This window comes from Sitophilus oryzae, unplaced genomic scaffold, assembly GCF_002938485.1.
Source record: "Sitophilus oryzae breed Bouriz unplaced genomic scaffold, Soryzae_2.0 scaffold_1494_pilon_pilon, whole genome shotgun sequence".
In the NCBI taxonomy this organism is placed as follows: Eukaryota; Metazoa; Arthropoda; class Insecta; order Coleoptera; family Curculionidae; genus Sitophilus; species Sitophilus oryzae.
Window position 1 is genome coordinate 3,352,938 of NW_022146163.1, and position 24,683 is coordinate 3,377,620.

Here is a 24,683-nt window from a genome sequence, read left to right on the forward strand (position 1 = left end):
TTTTATTATTACCCCTATTTTCATGATTTTTTTAGCAATCTGTATATAAATATACCAACTAGGGTTCAGAACCGGGATACCCCGGTACCGAAAGTACCGGGAATTCCCAGTTCTTTCGGTACTTTCGGGACTCGATAATATAATTAAAAACATATTTTTTGTTACGTGCGAAAGACTTTTGATACTTTCTAGCGGTCGAAATCAGACCCTTCTAAATAAGTAATGATGCTGTCTCTTACTATTCTTAGTTCTGAAGTTATTTTGAAGCCTCTGTAATGTTTATTAGCAATTACTGGAGTTTAAATATGTTATTTTATTATTTAGTATAATATTGCTGAATGTATTAGTTTTATGTTTATTATGTATATTTTTTGTGGTATGTTTTTATAGGTATTTGCATCTTTAATTGAAAATGTTAATTTTTTTCTAATTCAGTTAAGTTGGTTTTGAGGTTGATTGATGTTTGATGCAATTTTTAAGCTACCTATGTGTTTTCTTTTTTTTCTCTTGTGTTCATTATTTGTGTTCGTGTTTACTTTCTCATGACTTAATAATTTGATATTATTTTCATTTGAAACTCAATTTTTATCCATTTTACTTTTGAAAACGGAATTTTAAACTATCGCCATTCGCTTTGGCATTGAAATGTGTGTAAGAGTACCATATTTCAAGAAAAACGGTTTACCAATGTTCTTAAAAATAAACAAAATATATTATTTTAATTTGCCCTTTCAAGGGCTGTAACTTCCTCAGGAAGCATTTTAGGGCATATGTTTATAGGAACTTTTTGTATTATTTTTATCTGTAGAATCACTCACCGAAGTTAGATAAACTATTTTTTTGACACCCTGTATAGTATTAAGGTAATTAAAGATCCATCATGATCTTTTTATTTTTTTTTTAAAAACATTTTTTTTGTACCTGCTTACTTTTCACTTTTAACATTTTTAATTTTAAGTTTTTGAGCAAAACCATCCCTTGCTTTCTAATTCACGAACCTAAACGAACTCCACAATCGTTGACCGAAAATATTTTAGTACGGTCCTGGAAACTCTAATTAATACTACCATTTAGGGTTTCAGATCTTTGGCCATCACAGAACCGGGCCTCGGTAACAATAATTAAAAAAATATTTTTTTGTTACGTGAGAAAGTCCTTTGATACTTTGTAGCGGTGGAAATCAAACTCTTCTAAATACATATAATGATGCTATTTCTTCTTGTTCTTGCTTCTTTTTTTTTTGAAGCTCTTATAATATTTATTATGTTATGTTTTAATACATATTATTTGCATTTTTAATTCAATATTTTAGGGCTTTTGTCTCAAATTCAGTTAAGTTGGTTTATGTTGTTTGATGTGAAATTTAAGTTACGTATACTTTTTTCTTTACTTGTATTCATGTTTGTGTTCATGTTAATTTTTTCATGACTGATTACTTAACAATTTGATATTATTTTCATTTAAAATCTCAATTTTAATTTGAGTTAGTCAATTAAAGTAGATAGTAGATATATATAAAAATATGAAATGTAAAAAAATATGAAAATAGAAAAAATATATTGGTATTTATGATTTTTAATTTTAAGAAACTATAATATTAAGTATATGATTTTAAGTAAATTTTTACAATTTTTAACTAGTAGTAGCAAGTAGTTTTTACAGCCTATGTCGGGATTTTAATCTTATTACATTATTTATTGAATTAATTATTATATACAGGGTTCTGCAGATAAAAATACAATAAAAAGTTTCTATGAACATATGCCCTAAAATGCTTCCCGAAGAAGTTACATCCCTCAAAAGATTAAATAAAAATAATATATTTTGTTTATTCTTAAGAACATTGGTAAACCGTTTTTCCTGAGATTTGGTACTCTTACACACATTTTAATGCCAAAGCGAATGGGGAAGTGTAAAATTCCGTAACATCTCTGAAGATATTTTCCACTAGGGTAGATAGTACTACTGGTGGCGTGGTACTGCTTTTAGCTTTGTAGATACAGTAATTTCAACAAATGACACAAGAAACTCGAACATTTTTACGTAAAAAATGTGCTCTTCATTTATTTCAAAACGGTGAACGTTTTTAAAGATATTTGCGTTTAAAAATAATTAATCTCCCGATTTCGCTAATACTAAAATCGATGGATCGGAACCTTTAAACGCAAATATCTTGAAAACCGTTCACCGTTTCGAACTAAACGAAGAGTACATTTTTATATAAAAAAGACCTAGCTTTAATTCTCATTTGTTGAAATTATTGTATCTATAAGGATAAAAGAAGTACCACCTGTAGTACTATCTAACCTAATGGAAAGTACCCTTTCAAAAGTGTTTTTTTTTAAACGGAATTTTAAACTATCGCCATTCGCTTTGGCATTGAAATGTGTGTAAGAGTACCATATTTCAAGAAAAACGGTTTACCAATGTTCTTAAAAATAAACAAAATATATTATTTTAATTTGCCCTTTCAAGGGCTGTAACTTCCTCAGGAAGCATTTTAGGGCATATGTTTATAGGAACTTTTTGTATTATTTTTATCTGTAGAATCACTCACCGAAGTTAGATAAACTATTTTTTTGACACCCTGTATAGTATTAAGGTAATTAAAGATCCATCATGATCTTTTTATTTTTTTTTTTAAAACATTTTTTTTGTACCTGCTTACTTTTCACTTTTAACATTTTTAATTTAAAGTCCCATACTCACTATGCGCTGATGCGACGATATGATGCGTCCGCGCACGCATAGCGAGTATGATAGGTTCGTCGATGCGATTTGTTAGTTTGTTTGGAAATTCGTCCATTCCATGATATTTCTTGATGGTTTGCCCAAAAACTCTTGACATTCCGCCGAACAGCTGCACAACCAATCGCATCGACGCATTGGCGCATCAAATCGAAACATTGGCGAACGAAAGAACTAGGCCAAATAACTATTAACTATTATTAAAACAATATACTATTATTTATAATACTTACCTATTTATGTAGTAAAATGTAAAAATGTCCTATTCAACCGAGATCAGAATTACCCTCGTTATAAAACAGGTTTTCTGATTGTTAATATGGATAATTAATTGTTACATTTAAAACATAAATATTGAATATGTAAATGTAAAATAATTATGTTATTGTCACTACACTGCTCTTATTAGTGTAATTATATTTTTTTATCATGGGTGCAATATTTTTACAACTTTATGTTGGCTATAACTTTATAACTTTATGTTGGCTGGTTTTATTCATCAGATTTTAGTCTTGGTCCTTATATTTTTAGAGTAATTAATTAAATATTTAATAGAGATACTCTAAAAATATGATAAAAAAACGTATTCAAAAAGTCCGAGTCACAGACAGATAAAGTCCACGTTACATAGATTTTTTTTATTAATTACTAAATCGATAGATTTTAAAGTAAAAATAATGTTAGTTGAAAATATTTGACTTGGCCACGCAGGAATCTGCACGGCACTTTAAAAAGGACAAGAAGAAAACTGAATGTATTATTTGCCTATACAACATATCGTTCACTACACGATGTGAGGTTCTCTGCTGTGTTGGAACGAAGCTTTAGTTATAAATAAAGCTTCGTTCCAACACATCATCGACATTTCGATGTGCATTGTATTTAATATTTTGTATTATAATACAAAACAAATGCACATCGAAATAACGCCTCCGATTCCTTGATTACGTACATAGTTTTACGATATTTTGCAAAACTGCACTTATTTCTGACATCACGCATTTGACAAGCGCACGTGCATAAAAACATCTTTTATAGCCACTATACATCGCAGACATCCACAAAAGCCAAACGTAAATCACTTTTACGACCCCTTTTATGCTTTTATATTAAATTTAATATAAAATTCTATATGGGTGATTCTGTTCTAATTGTTACTTTTTTGATCATTTTTTTTAAGTTCTGTAACAACACTTTTTTCTAGAAAATTGTATTTTTTAAATGCTTTTAGAAACAACCTTTTATTTTAATACTCTAAACAGTCTAAAATGAAGAAAATAAACTTTTTTATTATATAAATTAAACGTTCTCCCAAAAAAAACAAAAAAAAAACAATCAAACAAAACTCCAAATTAAACGTTCGTTTCTTTCTTTTTGTTTGATCTTGTATAGCCTGATATTTAATTACAGTAACCATTGTATGTTAAACCAAATTGAAATTTGACCCGAAAAGTTATACAGGGTGAGACAAATGGACACTGCATTCACCAACTAATAGAATCATATCAATTCTCTCTGATGTAGGATAAGTGATAAGTTTGCATTTTCGGTAAATTTCTGAGAAATTTTTTAGTTTTAACTGACACAAAATGATAACTAGTTGTTAAAATTGGACTAATTAGACAGCTATGTTGAAGTGACGTCAGACCATATCACATCCACTTAGATTTTATCAAATAATAAAGATCTACTCAGATCAAATCATGTAAATGAAAATATCTAGGAAAATCTTTGTTTAAGGGGTAGGCAATCTTAATAGTATTTTGAAGAGACATGAATTCTCCAATGAATATCGGAATAATATATTGGGTGTTCCATTTAAAATAAAAGAGGAACATGCTTTTAAAGGTCACCAATGTTCAATATTAATTTTGTCTCACCCTGTATAACTTTTTGAATCAAGTTTTAATTTGATTTGAAGTACAATAGTTAATTTAACTACATATTAGGCTATACCGGGTAAATTCCAATTTAGGTAGCTTTTATTGTAATTTACAAAATTGTTCTTTATTTTTCGAAAATGTTAAATATATCAAAAACCGTACATTTTAGTCATATACTTCTCTTATTTTTCTCCCAGAATCCGAAAATCATACGTTGTTACCATTACAAAAAACACAACTTTGCTATGTAACTTTTTTTGGGAACATATTTTTATAAAGTGCTCTGAATTAATCTACATATGCTCATAAAATTTCATTTCAATACAAACTGTCGTTCTCCTTGGAACCTCCGCGGCGTATGATAGACGCCAACCTGGATTAATATAAAAATTTCAGGAACGTCCAGCTGTCAGCTGTAGTATAGGACATAAAAATGACACTTTGGATGGAATCACCCATATGCTCTTTATCGCAAAACATTCTGCTATGTCGGAATGCGGTAGCGTCCATTCATTATTGGACTCGGCTGAAAGGACTTTTAAAATTTGCAATAAAAAACTTGAAGCTGTATATAATAAGTAAATATCGATTGTGGAATAATAATAGAAAGAAATAAAAGGTGTAATATTGCCGCATAACACATGCATATTTTATTTTTATGTGCCTATAATTTAGCAGGAATATAAATATTTATCGGAGTATAAATTATAGTCGGTATTAAGTTTTATAGAAGTATTCATAGCTCTAATATGTTTTTGTAAACTTCTAATTTGGTGATTTGAATATACATAATTATATGCAGGTTCATTCATGATATGTCGAAATAACATCGGTTTGCAATAGATCACCGAAGTAAAGCGACGTTAGACGATACGAGTGGATGGACGGGTGACTGTCTGGGAACTCTGTCGTGCTGTTGTTCCATGGCAAGAGTGTAAAATCTATCGACACACACTGCTCATTCATCCGGTGGCTGGATGATATCGGATACCTCGCGACGAGTCGATGTAGACACTGCCAAGTCGGTAGGCCATTGACTATGATATCAAGGGTCTAATATCAAAATTGAACTCCACCATTTCTCCACTCAGACTCACCTCTAAAACCTGGACACTTAAAACAGACATCTGTCCAAACCAAACTGCAAGTCGCACAGCGCTCAATGATACAAAATATGCTGGGAATAACCAAGAGAGACCGTAAAAGAACAGAGGGGAATACGACAAAAGAGCCAGGTAATAGATGTCATCCACAGAGTCAAATACCTCAAATGGTAATGGGCAAGACACCTGGCAAGAGGAACGGACAACAGATGGACCCCAAAAATTCCAGCATGGTATTCACGAGGAATTAAGAGACCTAGAAGAAGACCAAACCAGTGATGGGACCATAGTATTAGAAAATTAGCTGGGATAACTTGGGGGCCCGCATAGTCAACAATAGACAATAATGGGCACTGAAGCAATGCGCAAGCGGATTCCAGTGTAAAGTGGTAGTTGGAGGAGGTTTTTTTAGCAGATAGGAATCCAGCACTGTGGGTGTTTTATGCAAGATTTTCCCTCCTCATCGAATAAAAAGTCAACAATGATTTGCATCGCCTGCAAAAAAATAAATATGTTTGGTATTTCAAAAAATGAATCATCGAAAAGATCAGCAGTCAATTTAGAAACGTTCATTGATCTTTCAAAAGCCTATGATAATATACCAACTAGCAAGTTATGGGAGATATTGCATGGCACTTCCATTAACCAAACCCTCATAAATGCTGTTAGAAACCTCTATAAGAATTCCACCTCGAAATTTAAAATAGGAAATAGATTGTCTAACGATTCTGCGTAACAGAGGGCCTTCGCCAAGGCTGATGTGTATCTCCAACGCTTTTTAATATTTATATGAAATAGGCTTTGCTAAAGTGGAAACAAAAATGTTCGGGGATGGGCATACCTTTAACAGACAGAACGGTATTTCACCTACAGTTTGCAGACGATCAGGCAGTACTAGCAGGGGATAAAGAAGACCTAGAATATATGGCCCGTAAACTAAAAGAAACCTATGTATATGCAGGGTTGTTCACCACATACGACACGGAGTATTGTAGCTAAACGATGAGATTTTTACAAATTGTAAGTTTGGGGTTCGTTGAAGGACTATTAGAGCTACAATTTAAAAATATTTTTACAAGATACAGAGTGTCCCAAATAAATAAAAAATATCAAAGTTGTATTTTTTAAATGGAACACCCTGTATATTATTACATTTTTAGTTTCTACGATTAAAATAAAGGTAAATTTGATTAAGGTTTATTATACTTAAACCTTACCGTTTTTGAAATATTTTCAATTTTGTGAAATTGCAGTTAAAAATTTTAAAGCTTCATTTCTCCAAGGGTATCAATGTTTTTAATACTAAATATTTAATGAAGTTTATTTATTGATCAGTTATTGTGTTGCAATAATAAAAATAATACTACCTGATACAGAGTGTCTAAAAATTTATTTTAAATAATTATTAGCTTCAAACGGCAATAACTTCTTTAATTTAAATGGAATACCCTGTATATTTTAGGAGAATCAGATGCACAATTAAATTGTCTATCAAATTGTATTATACCATTTTTTACCTATCCCTTCAAGTTTTCGTAGAAAATGCATTTTCTTATAATTTAGACCTCATTTATCAATATATCCATGGAATATTGACATTTTAGATTGTTTTTAAAAGCAACAAATGTACAAAATGTACAGACTAGTAATATCGTTTTTAGCAAAACGATAATATTACTAGCCCATTTGTATGCAAAAAGAAAACTATTTAAATCTTTATAAAAGTGTATACCATTAATTAAATATAACACCATTATTTCCGCCCATATACTAATTAATTACATACTTAATTGTGTTCGTTAATAAATTATTATAAATAAATGTGGATTTGAGTCAGAAATCAATATAATAATAAGTTATCAAATTAAAGTCTCTGTTGTTATAAATAAGCATATATTAAAAAATGAAATATCATTTTTAAGGTTTCATAATCTTTTTATCACACTGTCTAATGCCCATACAAAATTCAGTTTTTTAGTATTTGGAGCAATTATTATTAATCAACGCAAACAGTCAGTTAATGTAGTTTGAATACTGGAATCATATTAATTGATCCTCTTTAACAAATATTTAAACAGTTTTTTTATTTTTTAATGAAATAAACGAATTATATCGACAATATTAGTATCTGTACTCTTTAAAAATTTGGTACATCTTTAAAAATAATCTAAAATATCAATAGTCCATGGGTATATTGATAAATAAGTTCTAAATTACAAGAAAATGCATTTTCTACGGAAACTTAAAGAGATAGGTAAAAAATGGTATAATATAATTTGATAGGCAATTAAATTGTGCATCTGAATCTCGTAAAATATACAGGGTGTTTCATTTAAATTAAACAAGTTATTGCCGTTTGAAACTAATAATTATTTAAAATAAATTTTTAGACACTCTGTATAAGGTAGTATTATTTTTATTATTGCAACACAATAACTGATCAGTAAATAAACTTCAGTAAATATTTAGTATTAAAAACTTTGATACCCTTGGAGAAATGAAGCCTTAAAATTTTTACTGCAATTTCACAAAATTGAAAATATTTCAAAAACGGTAAGGTTTAAGTATAATAAACCTTAATCAAATTTACCTTTATTTTAATCGTAGAAACTAAAAATGCAATAATATACAGGGTGTTCCATTTAAAAAAATACAACTTTGATATTTTTTACTTATTTGGGACACTCTGTATCTTGTAAAATTATTTTTAAATTGTACCTCTAATAGTCCTTCATCGAACCCAAAACTTACAATTTGTAAAAATCTCATCCTTTAGCTACAATACTCCGTGTCGTATGTGGTGAACAACCCTGTAGACTGGGGACTAACAACTCACGGCCATGTACAACGTATGATGACAACAGATTACCCAAATAAACACTGAACTGGATACCACATCACCGGTAAAAGAGAGGTCGCCAAAAAGAACTTGGCACTAAGGAGTTCGTAAAGCCATGAGCATGAGAAACTTAAACGATGGACAATGGGAGGATAGAAAACAATGGAGTCTAGATATTGGACAACGTCGCCGCACGTTCTTAACCGATTGAATATAACCGATTGAATACAATCAAAATCTCGCAATTAGTGAAATAAATTACTGATTTCAATTACACCTTATACGTTTTAGTTTACGATCATTCACAATGTCTAAAAAACACAATTAAAATTAATAGAATATCCTAGCAACAGCTTGCGGCAATCCAGTTAACTAACGGTAATCCTAACCTAACCTAATATTTAGTTTATAAAATAATAAACTTATGATTTCTAACCTCATTTTCTCTTGACAGATGATAATCAAAGGCCAAAATGACATTTCTCGCAAATTTTGAAGTATAATTAGTTGAAAAGTCAAAGATTTGTTAACTTTTTCCACTAATTGAAAATACCTACCACTAATGTTGACGTTCTGAATGATTACATTCAAATTAGAGGCACAAACTTCTACGCTAATTGAAACCACTAATTTATTCCACTAATTGCGAGGTTCTGAATGAAGCTTTATTGCCCATTTTAATTATATGTTTATACGTGCAGAATCGATAAGACGATATCAGTTAATTTAATTTTTAGGGACAATTGATAAAAAATAACAAAATATCGCGTTGCGAATTTTATTTTTATAGCGAAAAGTTTAAGGTTATTACTGATAAGTAGCGCTAATCTCATAATTAGCTGTAAAAATGTGCCAAAACAGCGATAGCAGTGACCTTGGCATTGCCTTTATTGATAGTTTTATTGGATGAACGAATATTTTATAGCTCTACACCTACAGCTTTAATATAAACGTTGTCCATTGATATCTTTATGAGATTAACAGGTGAAATTTATCGTTCAAATATGTTTCACTTGTCGGCAAAGGTTTTCTAGCACATCAAAAACATAAAATATGTATTTATCTGTATGTTCGCAAACTAACATACACATATTTGTTATTACAGATTACATCGAATTAACTAGTAATGATGATTGGGCGATCTTGAAGGTCAAAAATTAATTCAGAAATATCGATTTGTAAAATTGTACTATAATGTTATTTTATTTAGGCTGGACCAGTGATGTCCACACGTGCCAAATTTCGAGATCCATAGGGAAAAGGGACTTGTGATTGCGATTTCTTCTATTTGCGAGTTATAAAAAATGCATTTTCTACGAAAACTTGAAAAGATAGATAAAAATGGTATAATACAATTTGATAGACAATTAAATTGTGCATCTGATTCACGTAAATTATACAGGGTGTTTCATTTAAATTTAACAAGTTATTGCCGTTTAAAGCTATAAATTATTTAAAATAAATATTTAGACACTCAGTATGAGGTAGTAATATTTTTGTTGTTGCAACACAATAACTGATCAATAAATAAACTTCAGTAAATATTTAGTATTAAAAACTTTGATACCCTTGGAGAAATGAAGCCTTGAAATTTTTACTGCAATTTTATAAAATTGAAAATATTTCAAAAACGGTAAGGTTTAAGTGCGATAAACCTTAATCAAATTTACCTTTATTTCAATCGTAGAATCTAAAAATAGAATAATATAGAGGGTGCCCCATTTAAAATAATACAACTATAACATTTTTTACTTATTTGGGACATTCTGTATCTTGTAAAAATATTTTTAAATTGTAGCTCTAATAGTCCTTCAACGAATCCAAAACTTACAATTTGTAAAAATCTAATCGTTTAGCTACAATACTCCGTGTCGTATGTGGTAAACAACCCTGTAAAATGTATTATGTAGAATTTATAACGTTCAATGCCTTTCATATACGCAATTAACTATATAATTGGGTTATTTAGATCAAACAAAGATCTATATATTTACCCGACTACCGCTGGTTAATTGAACCTCGCCGCTTCCATCGGAATTCCTTTTTCTTATCGAACGGCAAATATTTTCGAAGTATTGTTACGGTTATTCGATGTGATTTATCGTCTTCGTCTATCTATATTTAGTTCATCTCACCTGTTAACCTCAAAAGTTTATCTCTTTGGGCGGCGCACATAAAACAGAGCGACGCCTTGAAACCTAACCGCGATCCAGACAGGTGATTTATCACAAAATGCGTATTCGTATTAGTGCAAAGTGCGTGTACGTATCGTCAGTCAAGGACAGTGTCAGCTAATACCCGATTTAGACGCAATACGGTTCCATAAGCACAATTTATTCCAATAGATAATACTTTTTTAAATTTATTAATTCCAGAAATTTCACAAATTTTTATACAGGGTGAGTTTCCTACGATGTTCTCTATGGGTATCTCAGAAACTACTGAAGGTTAAATGGGGAAAGAATTGCAGTTTTGTGGGGTCAGAAATATGCGCCTTTCAGATTTTTGAAAAAGTTCATGGTTTACTAGATATTTCGAAAAAAAAACAAATTTTGGCTATTTTAAAAATTGTCCCTAATTCCATTATAAGCTATTTTAGACAAAAAGTTTTCAGATGAAAGTTGTAGATAATCACATCCTTAATGAGATTATATCCTCCGTTTTTTTCTAAAGTCTGTAATTTTTGAGATATGACACAAACATATGTTTTTTTAATTGGAAACCATAGTTGGCCATGACTTCATAAAAAAGCGCCATTTTTCAAGCTTTTCAGCGATATAAACTGTAATACTTTTTTTTCGAAAAATTACTGAGTTATAGCCAATTCTTATAATTTTTAAACAATTTCAATTGAAACAAGTTCAATCATCTTTGCTCTCAGAAATGTAAAGCTGTCACATCCAAACTTTGTAAATTAAAATAAACAAAAATTGTAAATATGAATTTTTCAAGTGAAGAAAAGCGTGTAGGATTATTGGTTCAGCTTTTTTTGGCCATACATTTTCGAGGATACGTTGAACGGTGAATGTTACGTTCTTTAGAAAACGGTTTTTAAGAAATATGTTAGAAAAGCTAAATTTATTTATAGCCAATTCTTAGTTTTAATTTGAATCTTTTAAAAGTGAATTACTACCTAGGCTCACAGAAGGACCGGTCGACTTAATTAAACTTCTCTCGTACAGCCACAACGAGTGTCTCTCTTAATTCATAAGTTTTTTTGTAAACCTTATTGTTAAAATACCGCATAAAAAAATCTAAAATAGATAGGTCAGGTGATCGAGGAGGCACATGCAATTGGTCCACCTCTTCCTATCCCTGCATTATTATGATATAAATAATTTTTAACATTTCTTTCATTGTGGGGGGGGGGGAGGTATAATGAAAGTCATGTTGGAACCACTCTATTGATGCACGAGTATCTTACATGCTCTTCTTAACTTGAAAAATTTATATTTTCAATTTTTGTTTATTTTAATTTACAAAGTTTGGATGTGACAGCTTCAGATTTCTGAGAGCAACGGCGATTGAACTTGTTTCCATGGCTAACTAAGTGAAATTCTTTAAAAATTATAAGAATTGGCTATAACTCAGTAATTTTTCGAAAAAAACATATTATAGCTTATATCGCTAAAAAGCTTGAAAAATGGCGCTTTTTATGAAGTCATGGCCAACTATGGTTTCCATTTAAAAAAACATATGTTTGTGTCATATATCAAAAATAACAGGCGTTAGAAAAAAACGGAGGACGCGGTCTCATTAAGAATGTGATTATCTACAAATTCTATCTGAAAACTTTTTGTCTAAAATAGATTATAATGGAATTAGGGACAATTTTTAAAAAGCCGAAATTTGCTTTTTTCGAAATATCTAGTAAACCATGAACTTTTTCAAAAATCTGAAAGGCGCATATTTCTGACCCCACAAAACTGCAATTCTTTCCCCATTTAATCGACTCTCTATCTCCATTAGTTTCCGAGATACCCATAGAGAACATAGTAGGAAACTCACCCTGTACAAGGTTGTAGAGGTTATACAGGTGTTCTTAAAAAAGCCCCGTATCTGGTTTTCTTTTTCAGTCAGTTTTAGTCAAAAACGTTTTTGACTCATTTTGTTTGCTCTTTCTGTGTGCGTCCAGCCCAGTGTTGCCAATAGTCCAAACAATGTTGTTGCCATTAGTTCCAAACCAAACAAGACATTCCGAAAGAGAGTTGACCAACCTTGAAAATAGACACCGTATCTCAGTCTTGCATCGACGTTCGCAAGATAAACTTGTTTTAATTGATCTGATGTTATGCCGGATCCAGACCAAGGCGACAAAAAGTAAAGACGATTTTGAGACAAAAACAAGACAAACTTGCGACAAAAAATGGGGAATTCTGACAAGACAAACTTAAGATAAATGGTCCACACCGCAAGGACAAAAGTACAACAAAGTCAAAAGTTTAGTTGTTGCGAATGAGTTTTATTAACCATGTGTGATTTCACTGGTCTCCTACTGTTGGCAGCACACGCCATCCACACTGCGCCGACAACTTGTCGTAAAATATACGAACAAAACATAGACGCTTCGATCTTTACCGACTGGAGAGGGGATATTGAAAAGTCTCCGAATTTTGAAACAAAACAAAAATGAGACAAAAATGTCGCAGAAATGTATTAGATTTGTCACAACTTTCTCGTAAAACATGAATGTTTCTGTCTTGTCGTTGTTTGGTCTGCTTGCTCTGGACCCGGCATTAGAACTGATTTTAATTGTTTTAAGACATAAATTTGGGAGGCTATTTTAGGTATGAGTTGAGCATAATGTGCTTTCCAGTTAAGGCTGGAATAAAGTCCAAGGAATTTAGTAGTCTCACTAAAAGAAATATTTTTATTATCCAATTTGACCTCCTTCTCATTAACAGACCTCTGTGCATAATGAAAACGTATAAGCTCTGTTTTGGTGGGGTTTAAATAAAGTGAATAGTCAGAAAACCAAGAGTGTCAATTACTTTAATTAAATTATTACAATTTTGCTCTAAAGATCATTCTAGATCATAAAACCACATTGTCATTAGTAAATATACCAATGCGAAAATGATTAGAATGTCAGCTCAGAAGATTAATTATCAGCTCAGAAGCTTGGAACACCTTTCAAAAGGAACATTCCGGTCCTCCCAACTCCCAATGGATGACATACCAAAAATGCACAACTTTGAGAAACACATCACTGTAATATTGTGCAACAAAAAGATTGGAAGAGAGAAACGTTTGCTCAGCAGTTAAAGGACCATACCATCGCAGATTAGGTATACTATTATAAGTATACAGATAAAAATCTTGTCCCTATTTCGTTGTACGAAAATTGTTTTTTATGACGATGAGCAAAGAAATAAAATTTAACTAGCGCAAAAATAAACTCGGGTTTAAATAGCATAATAACTGGGCCGGTCAGGCGCTGTGCATAATTTTAGAGGCCATAAGTGGGCGTGCTATGTGCCCAAACTAGAAACCTAACTAGTGCGCGACTCCGAAAATTGGAACCACGAAAAACAATGTATTTACTGTCATTGCTGTAACGTATTTGCAACTAGAGCGCAGTCATCAGCGTATTGGAGTTCTGTGATGAATCTTATACGTGTTTTTGCCCTGAGTCTTTTTATGATGAACAGACCGCCGTCACACCTGTATCTAACACCCATTCCTCTTTCCTGCAGTTTTCTGTCCACTATAATAGAGAGCGCTGCAATGAATATAATGAATAGGAGAGGAGCTAGGACACATCCCTGCCTAACTCCTGTATTTGTCAGAAAGGGATCGCTCAGTGATCCATGATGTAACACTCTCGACTTGTTGTTATGGAGATTTTTACACACAGTAAGAAATTTGTTGGGCCCTCCGAACTTTTGCATAATTGCCCAAAGTGCATCTCTGTTTACACAGTCGAAGGCTTTTGTTAGGTCGATGAATGCAACATAAAGTTTACTCTGATGTTCCCTTACTTTTTCCTGTAGTTGGTGGACAAGTTTATAATCTGTATGATACCATAACGTGGTATACTAATGCTTCCAAAACCAAAGCAGGAACAGGGATAGGTCTATTTGGACCGACAATAAATCCGAACCATTAGGCACCTACTGCAGCATCCTGCAGGTTGGAATCTACGCTATCGAAAAATGTGTACAATTTATCTTAGATAAGGAACTATCGGAAATAAATAGCCATCTTATCCGATCGTCAGTAGCTATCAACTCGAAGTTGAAAAAAAAATCAAAGAATTGCCTAGAGAAGCTAAACAAATTAGGCAAAGAAAATAAAGTCCTCGTACTCTGAAGGAGCGAACACTTCGCTAACTGGACCAGAACCGTTCTGCTTCCCAAGTGGAAACCAACTTAAAAAGGAACTCAAGAACTCCATCCTCAAGAGAAGACTGCATCCGTAACCTGGAAAATACCATTTCTAAAGATCAGATCCAACTAAACTAGTCCAAAGCAACTTTTTTTGAGTAACATCATAAGCAACATTAAACGCACAAATTATTGTGAGAGAAATTACTCAATATACTCGAATATATTCGATACCAATTAAACTTTTAGTTACGTAATCGAGGGCGCGATTTTTAAATTCAATGTTGCCAACCATCTACATATTCAACGTCGGGCTGACTAACTGGAATTTAAATTTCCCGCTGGTGATTCACGTGGTAGCTCTGCTGTAAAAAATGTTAAGTTGTCACATTTATTTATTTATTTTAAGATATTGCCATTCGTTTTGACATTTTAGTTTTGTATTACGAGTTTTTTTGTTTTTAATGAATTGTGTTGTGATACTTTTTACTAGCAGACATAAACATTCTTCTTTTTAGAACCTTTTTTAGTGCGAAGTGGTACAAGCTTAATAACCGTAAAAAAATCATCGCAACTTTATTAGAATATTTTGAACGGGAAAGCGGTAGTAATGGCCCTTTATGACCCTTAAGTGCTGTTAAGAAGATGAGTTTTATTACTGTAAATAATAACTATTTATATATTATAATTAACTGATTTTTGTTTCCTAAAATATTTTGATTAAAAGTAAATATGTAAAAGTGGGCAACGCTGTGCCGGTCAAGCTTAATCACTTGACTAAAAGTTTATTTGATATGAACTATATACAGGGTGAGACTTAAATAAGTGCAAATATTTTCAGAGGTGGTATATTTCGACCCCAGGAACACGTCTTTGAGGTTTTTTCGCTAAAAACAGATGTTGAAAATCGTGCATTTTCTTTTAAATTTCCTTGTATATTTTTCGAAAACTTTTTAGAACTGCCTGTTCACCGCAAATTTCCCACAGTATAATTCCTTAATCTCAGATATTACCATAGTTATGGCTTTATTCTATGGTTACGACCAGAGCCTTTATTAAAAGATCAGCCTGGGGGCGGACTTTTGTTTACTTCATCAGCTGTACATACTTAGATATTGGGTTAGATTCCGTTTCATATTTTGTCGGTTGATTTTTGGTTTTAACTATTTGATTTTTGGTATTATTTATTATTGTAGTGCAAAAAACTAATTATTTTGGTGTTTAAGTGACATAAACTACTACCAGATATATGGTCACTCTCGGTTTCGCATAAAAAAATAGAAAAATTGAAAAATTACACGTTGTGTAAGCGATTTAACCTAAAAGTGCCCATACATTTTTTACTTATCGTGATTTTTGTGTGTGTTTTTTAAGACTCTAACAATTCATCAATAAAGCTTAAGTGGAGTGTGTTTTTGGTGCTATGCCTCATCTTTGTTGTGTTCCTGGTGGAAAGGATAGTTATACTAGGCAGCCTAAAGTGTCCGGAAGAGCAAGAAAAGTGGGCACGAGTTATAAATCAAGAGAATTCTATTGAAAATATCTTTAATAAATTTAAAAATAATATTCTGCCATGATGGTATTAATGAAAACTGGACAATTATGTTTATTTTATTCATATTGTGGAATCTCCACTCCAAGTGTTGTTGGTTCAGTTTCGATAGATTCAAATACCTAAGTAGGTATTATGATCTAGGGAAAAATAAAGAATATGTGTATTAAAGATCATGAAAAAGATTATTATTTTGAGTTCAAATTTTAAAAAAGATTTTTGTAAAGACAAGACTGATAGAGTTTAAAAGAAGAATGGGTTTTTGTTTGATAATATATAATGTATGTCAAGCATAACATATATTTGTTCAGTAATTTTTAATGAATAGTGTTGATTATTTATAATACCAAATTAATATCAAATATTTAAGTGATGGCTGAATACAATATGAATAAAATAACAATAAAATTGGTATATTTGCATAATACAAAATTAAGTTTTAAAAATAAAGGTGTTACTAAAAATACTAAGAAATTCATATTTCTTTGTTTTAATTGGTCTAATATTATTTACATTTTACGTAAGAATTATACCGTATCATCGAAAAAAATCGGCATCTAGTTGGCTTGGAAATGAACATCGATGACATTCCCTAAATAACTGTACACATAAAATAATTAACTAGAATTTTACAATCTTGGAAAATTTGATATTCTTGAACCTTGTTTCTAAATATTCTAAATTTTTTAATTTTCTTGGGATTTAGGTTCGGGAAAAACGCTGATTAAGTTTTCATTTGGTTTTTCATTATTTTTATTTGGTTTAAAAAAAATGTTTTGGCTAACATTATAGCCTTCATCAGTGTTGTGTCATATGAAAAAAATAGTGTCGAATATAATCCAAAAAATTACATATAAAATATTCACACCACGCACATAATGTTTACTGCGTACTCCATAGTCAATGTAGATAATTTTAGTGTTAAGAATAATAATTTTAAAAAATATGTGGTCATCTTTTGATAAGTTTATATTAGTTTATTAATTGGAGTAAACATTATGAGGTGTGAATTATATTGTATATGTAAATTTTTGGATTATATTCGACACTATTTTTCTCATATGACACAACACTGATGAAGGCTATAGTTAGCCAAAACGTTTTTTTAAACCAAATAAAAATTATGAAAATCCAAATGAAAACTTAAATCAGCGTTTTTCCCGAACCTAAAAATCCCAAGAAAATCAAAAATTTTAGAATAATTTTACATATAAAATGCCAGCGATCTTCATTTCATATCCATCACTGACGCCTTTTTTTAGATAATATTGTATTATTTGTAAATATAATTTTTCGAACATTGATACTTGCAAAATATACATATAAATTTTGTGAATGCAAATAATAATACATCACTATTAGTAGATATTGAGTGTTTTTTGTTAAATTAGATCGATTTTCAAACCCCAAAATTTAAAATATATTTACATTTTACCCATTATCTTATGTACCTATACATAATTTGTACATTGTAAAACATTTGCTGCATTTGTATGGTTCATAGTTTATTTGCCAAAGTATTTATTACTATAAATAGGTATATATGTTGTAGTTATTAACTGTATATTATGTATATTTCATGTAAACTATATCATTTATAAAATACAAACCAAGAATCTGAGGAATAATTATGTTTTCCATGTATTCTACAACATATTTATTAATCCGTTATATCTAACTAGCGTGACGTCATAAATCTCTCCCGTAGGCTGATCTTTTAATAGAAGGCACTGTTACGACAATAAAAGGGATGCATATACAGAAAAAATCCGGTGGCTCTCAACATTTTTTCAAAAAAAATATATTTTTTTTAAATTCTCAAACTTAAATAACTCGGTTATTTTGGACTTCTCTGAAAAATGGTAAAGAGAAAATATGTTTCTTTTATCGAGATCTCCCAGCCCTGAAAATATTTGCACTTATTTAAGACTCGCCCTATATAAGTTGCATTGCATAATTATCTCTTTCTTAACTATATCGCGAGATCATACAAATGAATCGATACATATATGTACCTAAATATGTAAGTGCGTATAAAAAAATTCATGGTATTAAAATTTATGTGGCAACCAAGGACGAAGAGCTTACACCTGAGAAGTGAGACGCAGTTGACAAAATTAACATCTGGTCGTGTCAATACATTAAAAATGATGTTTGCGAAATATTGACACAAAACTATAACAAACTGTAATTCAGTCAATTTCATATGCAGTAATAAAACTATATGGAGTTGAACGGAATTTGATTTATTATTTTACATTAATAACACATGATACACAATAACAATGTGCGTATAGATTTTAAAGATAGGCTTTACACGTGTTTGAACTTTGGCAGCAGAAAACAGGGTCAAACTGATATGTACAGGGTCTTAAGAAAAGTTTTAGTTGTTTAGTTAGTCCAAAATTATTTTTGGTGTTGAATTGTTTTTCAAAAAAAAATTTGAATGTGGTATGCAATGATTTGTTTGAAAACTATATATTAAGTCTTCTAGGGATAAGCAAGACTGGGCTCGGTCTTGGTCTTGGTCTTGCACAAAAAACAAAACCAAGACTGACCAGTGCAAGACTCTTGCGGTCTTGCATTTTTTCGCGTTTTTATTTACATCTCATATTTCATAGGTAATATAATAATTATATATTATTTTTAATTATTAAAAATTGTGCCCGGTGGCGTAGAGGTACAGGCTCTCGTCTACCAATCTGAAGGTAGTGGGTTCGAATCCTACACCCGGCATTTCATCAGTCGACTATTTTTATTAAAATAAAAATAGTTTGGGTACCTAGGTCGACTCAGCCTTAAATGAGTACTTGGGATTCACAATCCTGAGGTAATAATAGGCGGTTGAAGCGTAGTGCTAGCCACATTACCTTTCTTGTATACCGAACGGCTCTAGTATGGCAAGCTGTACCTTGCTACTCCCAAAGCGTTAAACGCTATATACGGGAGCTATTATTATTATTAAAAACGTATTTTTTGTAGTTCTTTTATAAAATAAACGTCTTCACATGATTTCATAATAACAATAAGTAATTATTTTAATAACGCAAATTTTTTACAAAAGTTCGAAATTCTATTTAAGGTCATATTCTTGGAATTCATGAGAGAACCCGTTAAGTAGATAATGTATTCAGCAAAATTTAAAATTATCCAAAGGAGTGTCTGTACGTGCCTGTATACAATTATGGCAATATGAATAATACTTTTAAACATGAAAAATTAACTAACATTTGGGTAAAAAACGTCAGAAACTTCAATATTGATTAAATTAACCACTATTTCAATCATTGTTAACTACAACTTTATAAATCCAAATTTCAGAATTACTTTTAAACCTTGAAGATCAACCAATCATCATTACTAATTAATTCAATATAATATGTAACAAATATGTGTATGTATATACCGGGTGCGTCTCGAAAGTGGCTCATCCCTATAACTTTTTTATTTTTTTAGATAAATAAACGAGATTTAGTATATTAGTATATGACATAAACTAGGATTGATGACGTATTCAATTGTTTTTGGTTACTTCCTGTTTTACCAAATACGGAAAATCAAATGCAATAAAATAATAAAAAGGAGGGGGGGGGGCATTTGATGTCATTTGTAAAAGTAAAATCAGTACATCTCAACATTTACAATAAAGAGTACAAAATGCATTTGGAAGTATAAGAAGATCTGTTCAAAGAGTTATAAATAAAATTGAACGAAAAATAAATCTGTGCAATAAGGAGAATGGTAGTAACCATAGACTTAAAATAAAATATAGACTACACTATTTACATCTCAACGCGGACAAACAACCTTTTTTGTACACATGTTTACTTCTGGGTACAGTCGACCGAGCCTTCCTCATTCAGCCTATGTTGTCACGTCTTTAATATTATCAATATTTTTTTTCATGTTATACACATATATTGAGATATTAATACTACAGTTTAATAAAGTAGGTTTTAATATTCCCTAGATGTATTAAATAGTCCTTATACTACTAAATTATAAGTCGGATACTGTTTAATAAGGATAAGTTCTTTACAATATGACAACACCGATTAGAGGCGAGGGAGCCTATTCATTCATTTATTACCTTGTAGTACGTGTCGCACGTGTGCGATAAAGCTTTGTTGCCGCTATCTCCCCGGCTGTATTAACGCATTTTCTTAGCTTGTAGTCCTTAAGTGTTTATTTTACTGACTTTTTCTGTTCAAAAACTATAAAATATGGTTCGCCAGTGCCAAATTTGCAAGAAATTTGACTTAAATAATCCATTTAAGTCTTGAAACGACTTTTGACCGGTAGGCAACTCTCAATTTACCCATTGGGAGTCAGTGGCGTTGTTGTAGAAAGGCGCTTATTTAGATAATATAGTAAAAAGTAAAATCTGAATTTTTTCTCTTACATTACATTATTTACTTACTTACATTGTAACAAAATCATAATTATAACCCTGTTAATAATTGTTAATAATTAATAATGTTTTTATTAAAAATATATTCCGGTTTATTCTAAAATTATCTTCAGAATCTAAAATAACATACAAGAATTTTAAAATGATATTACATTATGAAACAATATTTTTTAATATACCGGGTCGTCTCAAAAGTGGCTCACTCCTATAACTTTTTTATTTTTTCAGATAAAAAAAACAGATTTGTATGTTAGTAGGTATATGACATAAATTAGGATTTATTGACGTATTCAATTGTTTTTGGTCTCTTCCTGTTTCACCGAAATGATTACATCTTTTGATTTTTAAAGGCACCCCCGGTATATTGCTACTTTATTCGATAAAAAATGACACTCTGAATAGAATGACATATCATATGTCAACTTTTGACATTGTCGCTTAAAAACATATCCTATTTTAAATTTCAATCCAGGGTGCCATGGTGTTTTTAAAAACACTAAGTTTTAATCAAGGAGCCTTGGAAAAATAGTTTTGATCGTCTAATAGGTTTCGTGTCTTGTCTAGGCCGGTTAAAAGATGTACAAATCGTATTTTTAATCATACATATGTCAATTTTTTCAAATGGAACAAGGGTGACTCATTAGCATATTTGGAAAAAGCATTTTTTTATGAATATATTGATACTACACACTTGGTATTTCGAGTCAAATTGTCGTTATGAACCGCGTGTTACAATTACAATAAACCATATGCGAAAATGTCAAAAGTTAACATATTATATGTCATTCTATTCAGAGTGTCATTTTCTATCGAATAAAGTAGAAATATACCGAGGGTGCCGTTTAAAAATTAAAAGTTATAGTCATTTCCGGTGAAACAGGAAGTGACCAAAAACAATTGAATGCGTCAATCAATCCTAATTTATGTCATATACTAACATGCTAAATCTTGTTTTTATTTGAAAATATAAAAAATTATGGGGATGAGCCACTTTTGGGACGCACCCGGTATAATAAAGACAGTACCGAGTTAAATAAATGTAGTTTTCATTTTATCCACTTCCTATCATCTTCCTTGCTTTAATGGAACAGATTTATGTTTTCTCTAATTTACATTATACATAAAGACATCACTTAATCAGAGAAAAAATTACAACAATCATATTTTTTTCTCTCCCTGTCGCCGATTCTATTATATCTGTGGAATAGATCCTGTTTTGATTAATATTAGGGGTTGTAAATGTTTGACTAAAATTAATAATTTATTATTAATTTCAAAAATTACGTAATTTCGATTATAAAATTTCTTCTATAACGTGTATTTTATTATTTTTATCCTTTTTGGACTCTAAGAGGTTTTTTCTAAACTTTTATTTAAAAAACCTGTCCTAAATCTTAATAAAATATAAAAAAGTTTAAATACGATATATTTTTAATTTAATTATAGCTTCATTAAAATAAAAAATTTACCCGGCTATGAGACGGAGAGTTCAGATGTATTTGAGAAACCAAAGACAGTGTTGTGTTTCTCGGCAGAGTCGTCAGGGAACGACTGTTACGACAGAGACAACCTATCTATCGCTCGTGTCGCACTCGTTATAACCTAAAACAATAACACAACAATAACAAGATATTGTCTGACCGCATGTTCCAGCTATTTATGAATGAGATGCTCAGTCTATATTTTATTTTAAGTCTATGGTAGTAACCCTTTCGAACATGTAGAGTATTAGAAACTAGTTTGTAGAAATTGATTTATTTATAATAACTACGATTAATATTATGCATATTATTGAATCGTACACTGAGATTTCAAATTCACAATAAAAAAAGTTAAAAATAATATCTTTAAATTGCTGACCTGGATATTCTTATCTTCCAATTGGTTATAAATAATATCCAGTATTTATTTGAATCTTTCAATTGGCTCGCTTTTCCATATTCAGTGTTAATTAGCGCTGATCAATATTGTTGCGATGAATATAATTTGATTAAATAATTTAAAAAATCAGAGTGGGACTGAAGTTATTTTAAATAATAAATAGTTTTGTTGTCGTTAAGGTCCCCAAAACAAAAAAAGTATAAAGTGTGGCATATCATTGTACTCAGGAGACTGAGTTCTTTCAAAACCTGAAATAAAAAGCAGGTCCGTGTTTAAAAAAATTAAGTTGGCCTCTGTATCTCACAAATTATCAGCTAATTTGAAAATCTAAAAATACTATCAGATAGTCCTAATAAAGTGACTGTGAGAATGTGCAATTAGTTTTTTGATTTTCTAAAAAGTAACGTCACGAAAAAATAAAATTGATTTTCAAAAAATCCGTTTTTTCCAAAAAACTCAGCAGTCGTTCAAATTTTTAAAACTTTTTTGATAGCATCTTGGTGAACATCCCAAGGAGGCAACTTTGTCCCAATTTAACCTTTTTCGTATCTATTACGGTTTCCGAGATACCTTTTTTTTAATTTCCCGTACCTAGAATTTGTAGCACCATGTATGATCATTATATTGATTTTTAACATCGTTTTTTCTACTTGTTCCAGCATAGCCAAGAGCACCATCAATCTGGAGGTCTGGATCCCGCCCGACTACGACACCTATGTCGTGGACTTCGTGAAGGAGTGCGGCAGCGTATCGCCCCCGGGCCGTTTCAGCTGGTTCATCCCCGTCAATTTGACGGCGCCCATCCGCAACTACTACAACCCCTACCAGTCCGACTCCATCTGGTCGATCCATTGGCGGTTCTTCCGCGAGGAAAAGTTCGTCAACTTTTTCGATATGGACCAGGAGCTGATGCAGATCGTTCAGGGGAAAGTCATAAATGAGTAAGTAATAGCACAGTACATTGTTTGAAGGGATGATCTATATGATTTAATTTAGTGTCTTTGTTTATTTTTGTGAAAACATTTCCAAAGCACCGTTTTTACGTAGAATTTAATGGTTTAAGTTTGTTTTTTTTAAATGAATAATTTAAGAGTTATCAACAGAAAAAAAGATTTTTTATTTGGGATGTATATTTTTAATTAATTATATTGTAATAATATGTTAATTATATACCCTGTATATTTTTAATTAAGTAAAAGAAATAAAATTACCTTTCCAAAAATATAGCACACTTGATATTTTGTTATAGTCCCCTTCAAAATACAGAATTTTTAAAAGTTCGCCACTTTTAAATAGAAAGGTTTGGTCCCCTTATTGATGATCTGCCCCTAATGGAACTCAAAAACATATTTTTCCAGCAAGACGAGGCACCGCTTCAGAATGCTGAAGTTATCAGCCAATTTCGAGAATAATTGAATAGCTAAGTAAGATCCCAGCCGTTGTCCGTCGAGGCCGCCGGACTTAGTGCCTGCTGTCCTTAGTGGATTTTTATCTTTGCGGAAGAATAAAGGTTCTTATTTTTAAATTGCCCGTATAATCTAGACAAGAATTAGAAGTACTTAGCGGTTATGCGAGGGTATTCACCCCCCTCCCCGGAGTTAATGAATTTTGCAAGAAATGTTCAGAAACGGTCCCGTCTGTTCATAAGGGTACGAACATAGTGGAGGCAGGTTTCTGCTTTCCGGCAACCAGCGCCGTCTCTGGGGACCTATTCTTGACCACTCGCATCTTCAAATATCGCTCGCATCTCGCATCTCCTAAAAAGCCATATAACAATACACAGATGCGTAACTTTGCGTATATGCATCACGTGTATTGTATATGGCTATTTCGGAGATGCGAGAAGGATTCGGAAGTAGATAATTAAGAGGAAATTTACCTGATTAACTAACCTAACCTAACCAAACCATATTCAAACGCCGCGCCCGCCTCGCCGGGGC

At 31.3% G+C, this 24,683-nt stretch overlaps 1 protein-coding gene across 3 annotated transcripts in view; it reads left to right on the forward strand.

The window, feature by feature from the left end:
- Positions 1-24,683, forward strand: part of LOC115877509 (atrial natriuretic peptide receptor 2-like) — a 335,138-nt gene that overhangs the window by 260,043 nt on the left and 50,412 nt on the right. For all 3 annotated transcript variants that reach the window (XM_030893711.1, XM_030893710.1, XM_030893712.1), the window contains one exon: positions 23,403-23,684. In XM_030893711.1, coding sequence (XP_030749571.1) covers positions 23,403-23,684 — 282 coding nt within the window. The remainder of the gene's footprint in view (positions 1-23,402; positions 23,685-24,683) is intronic.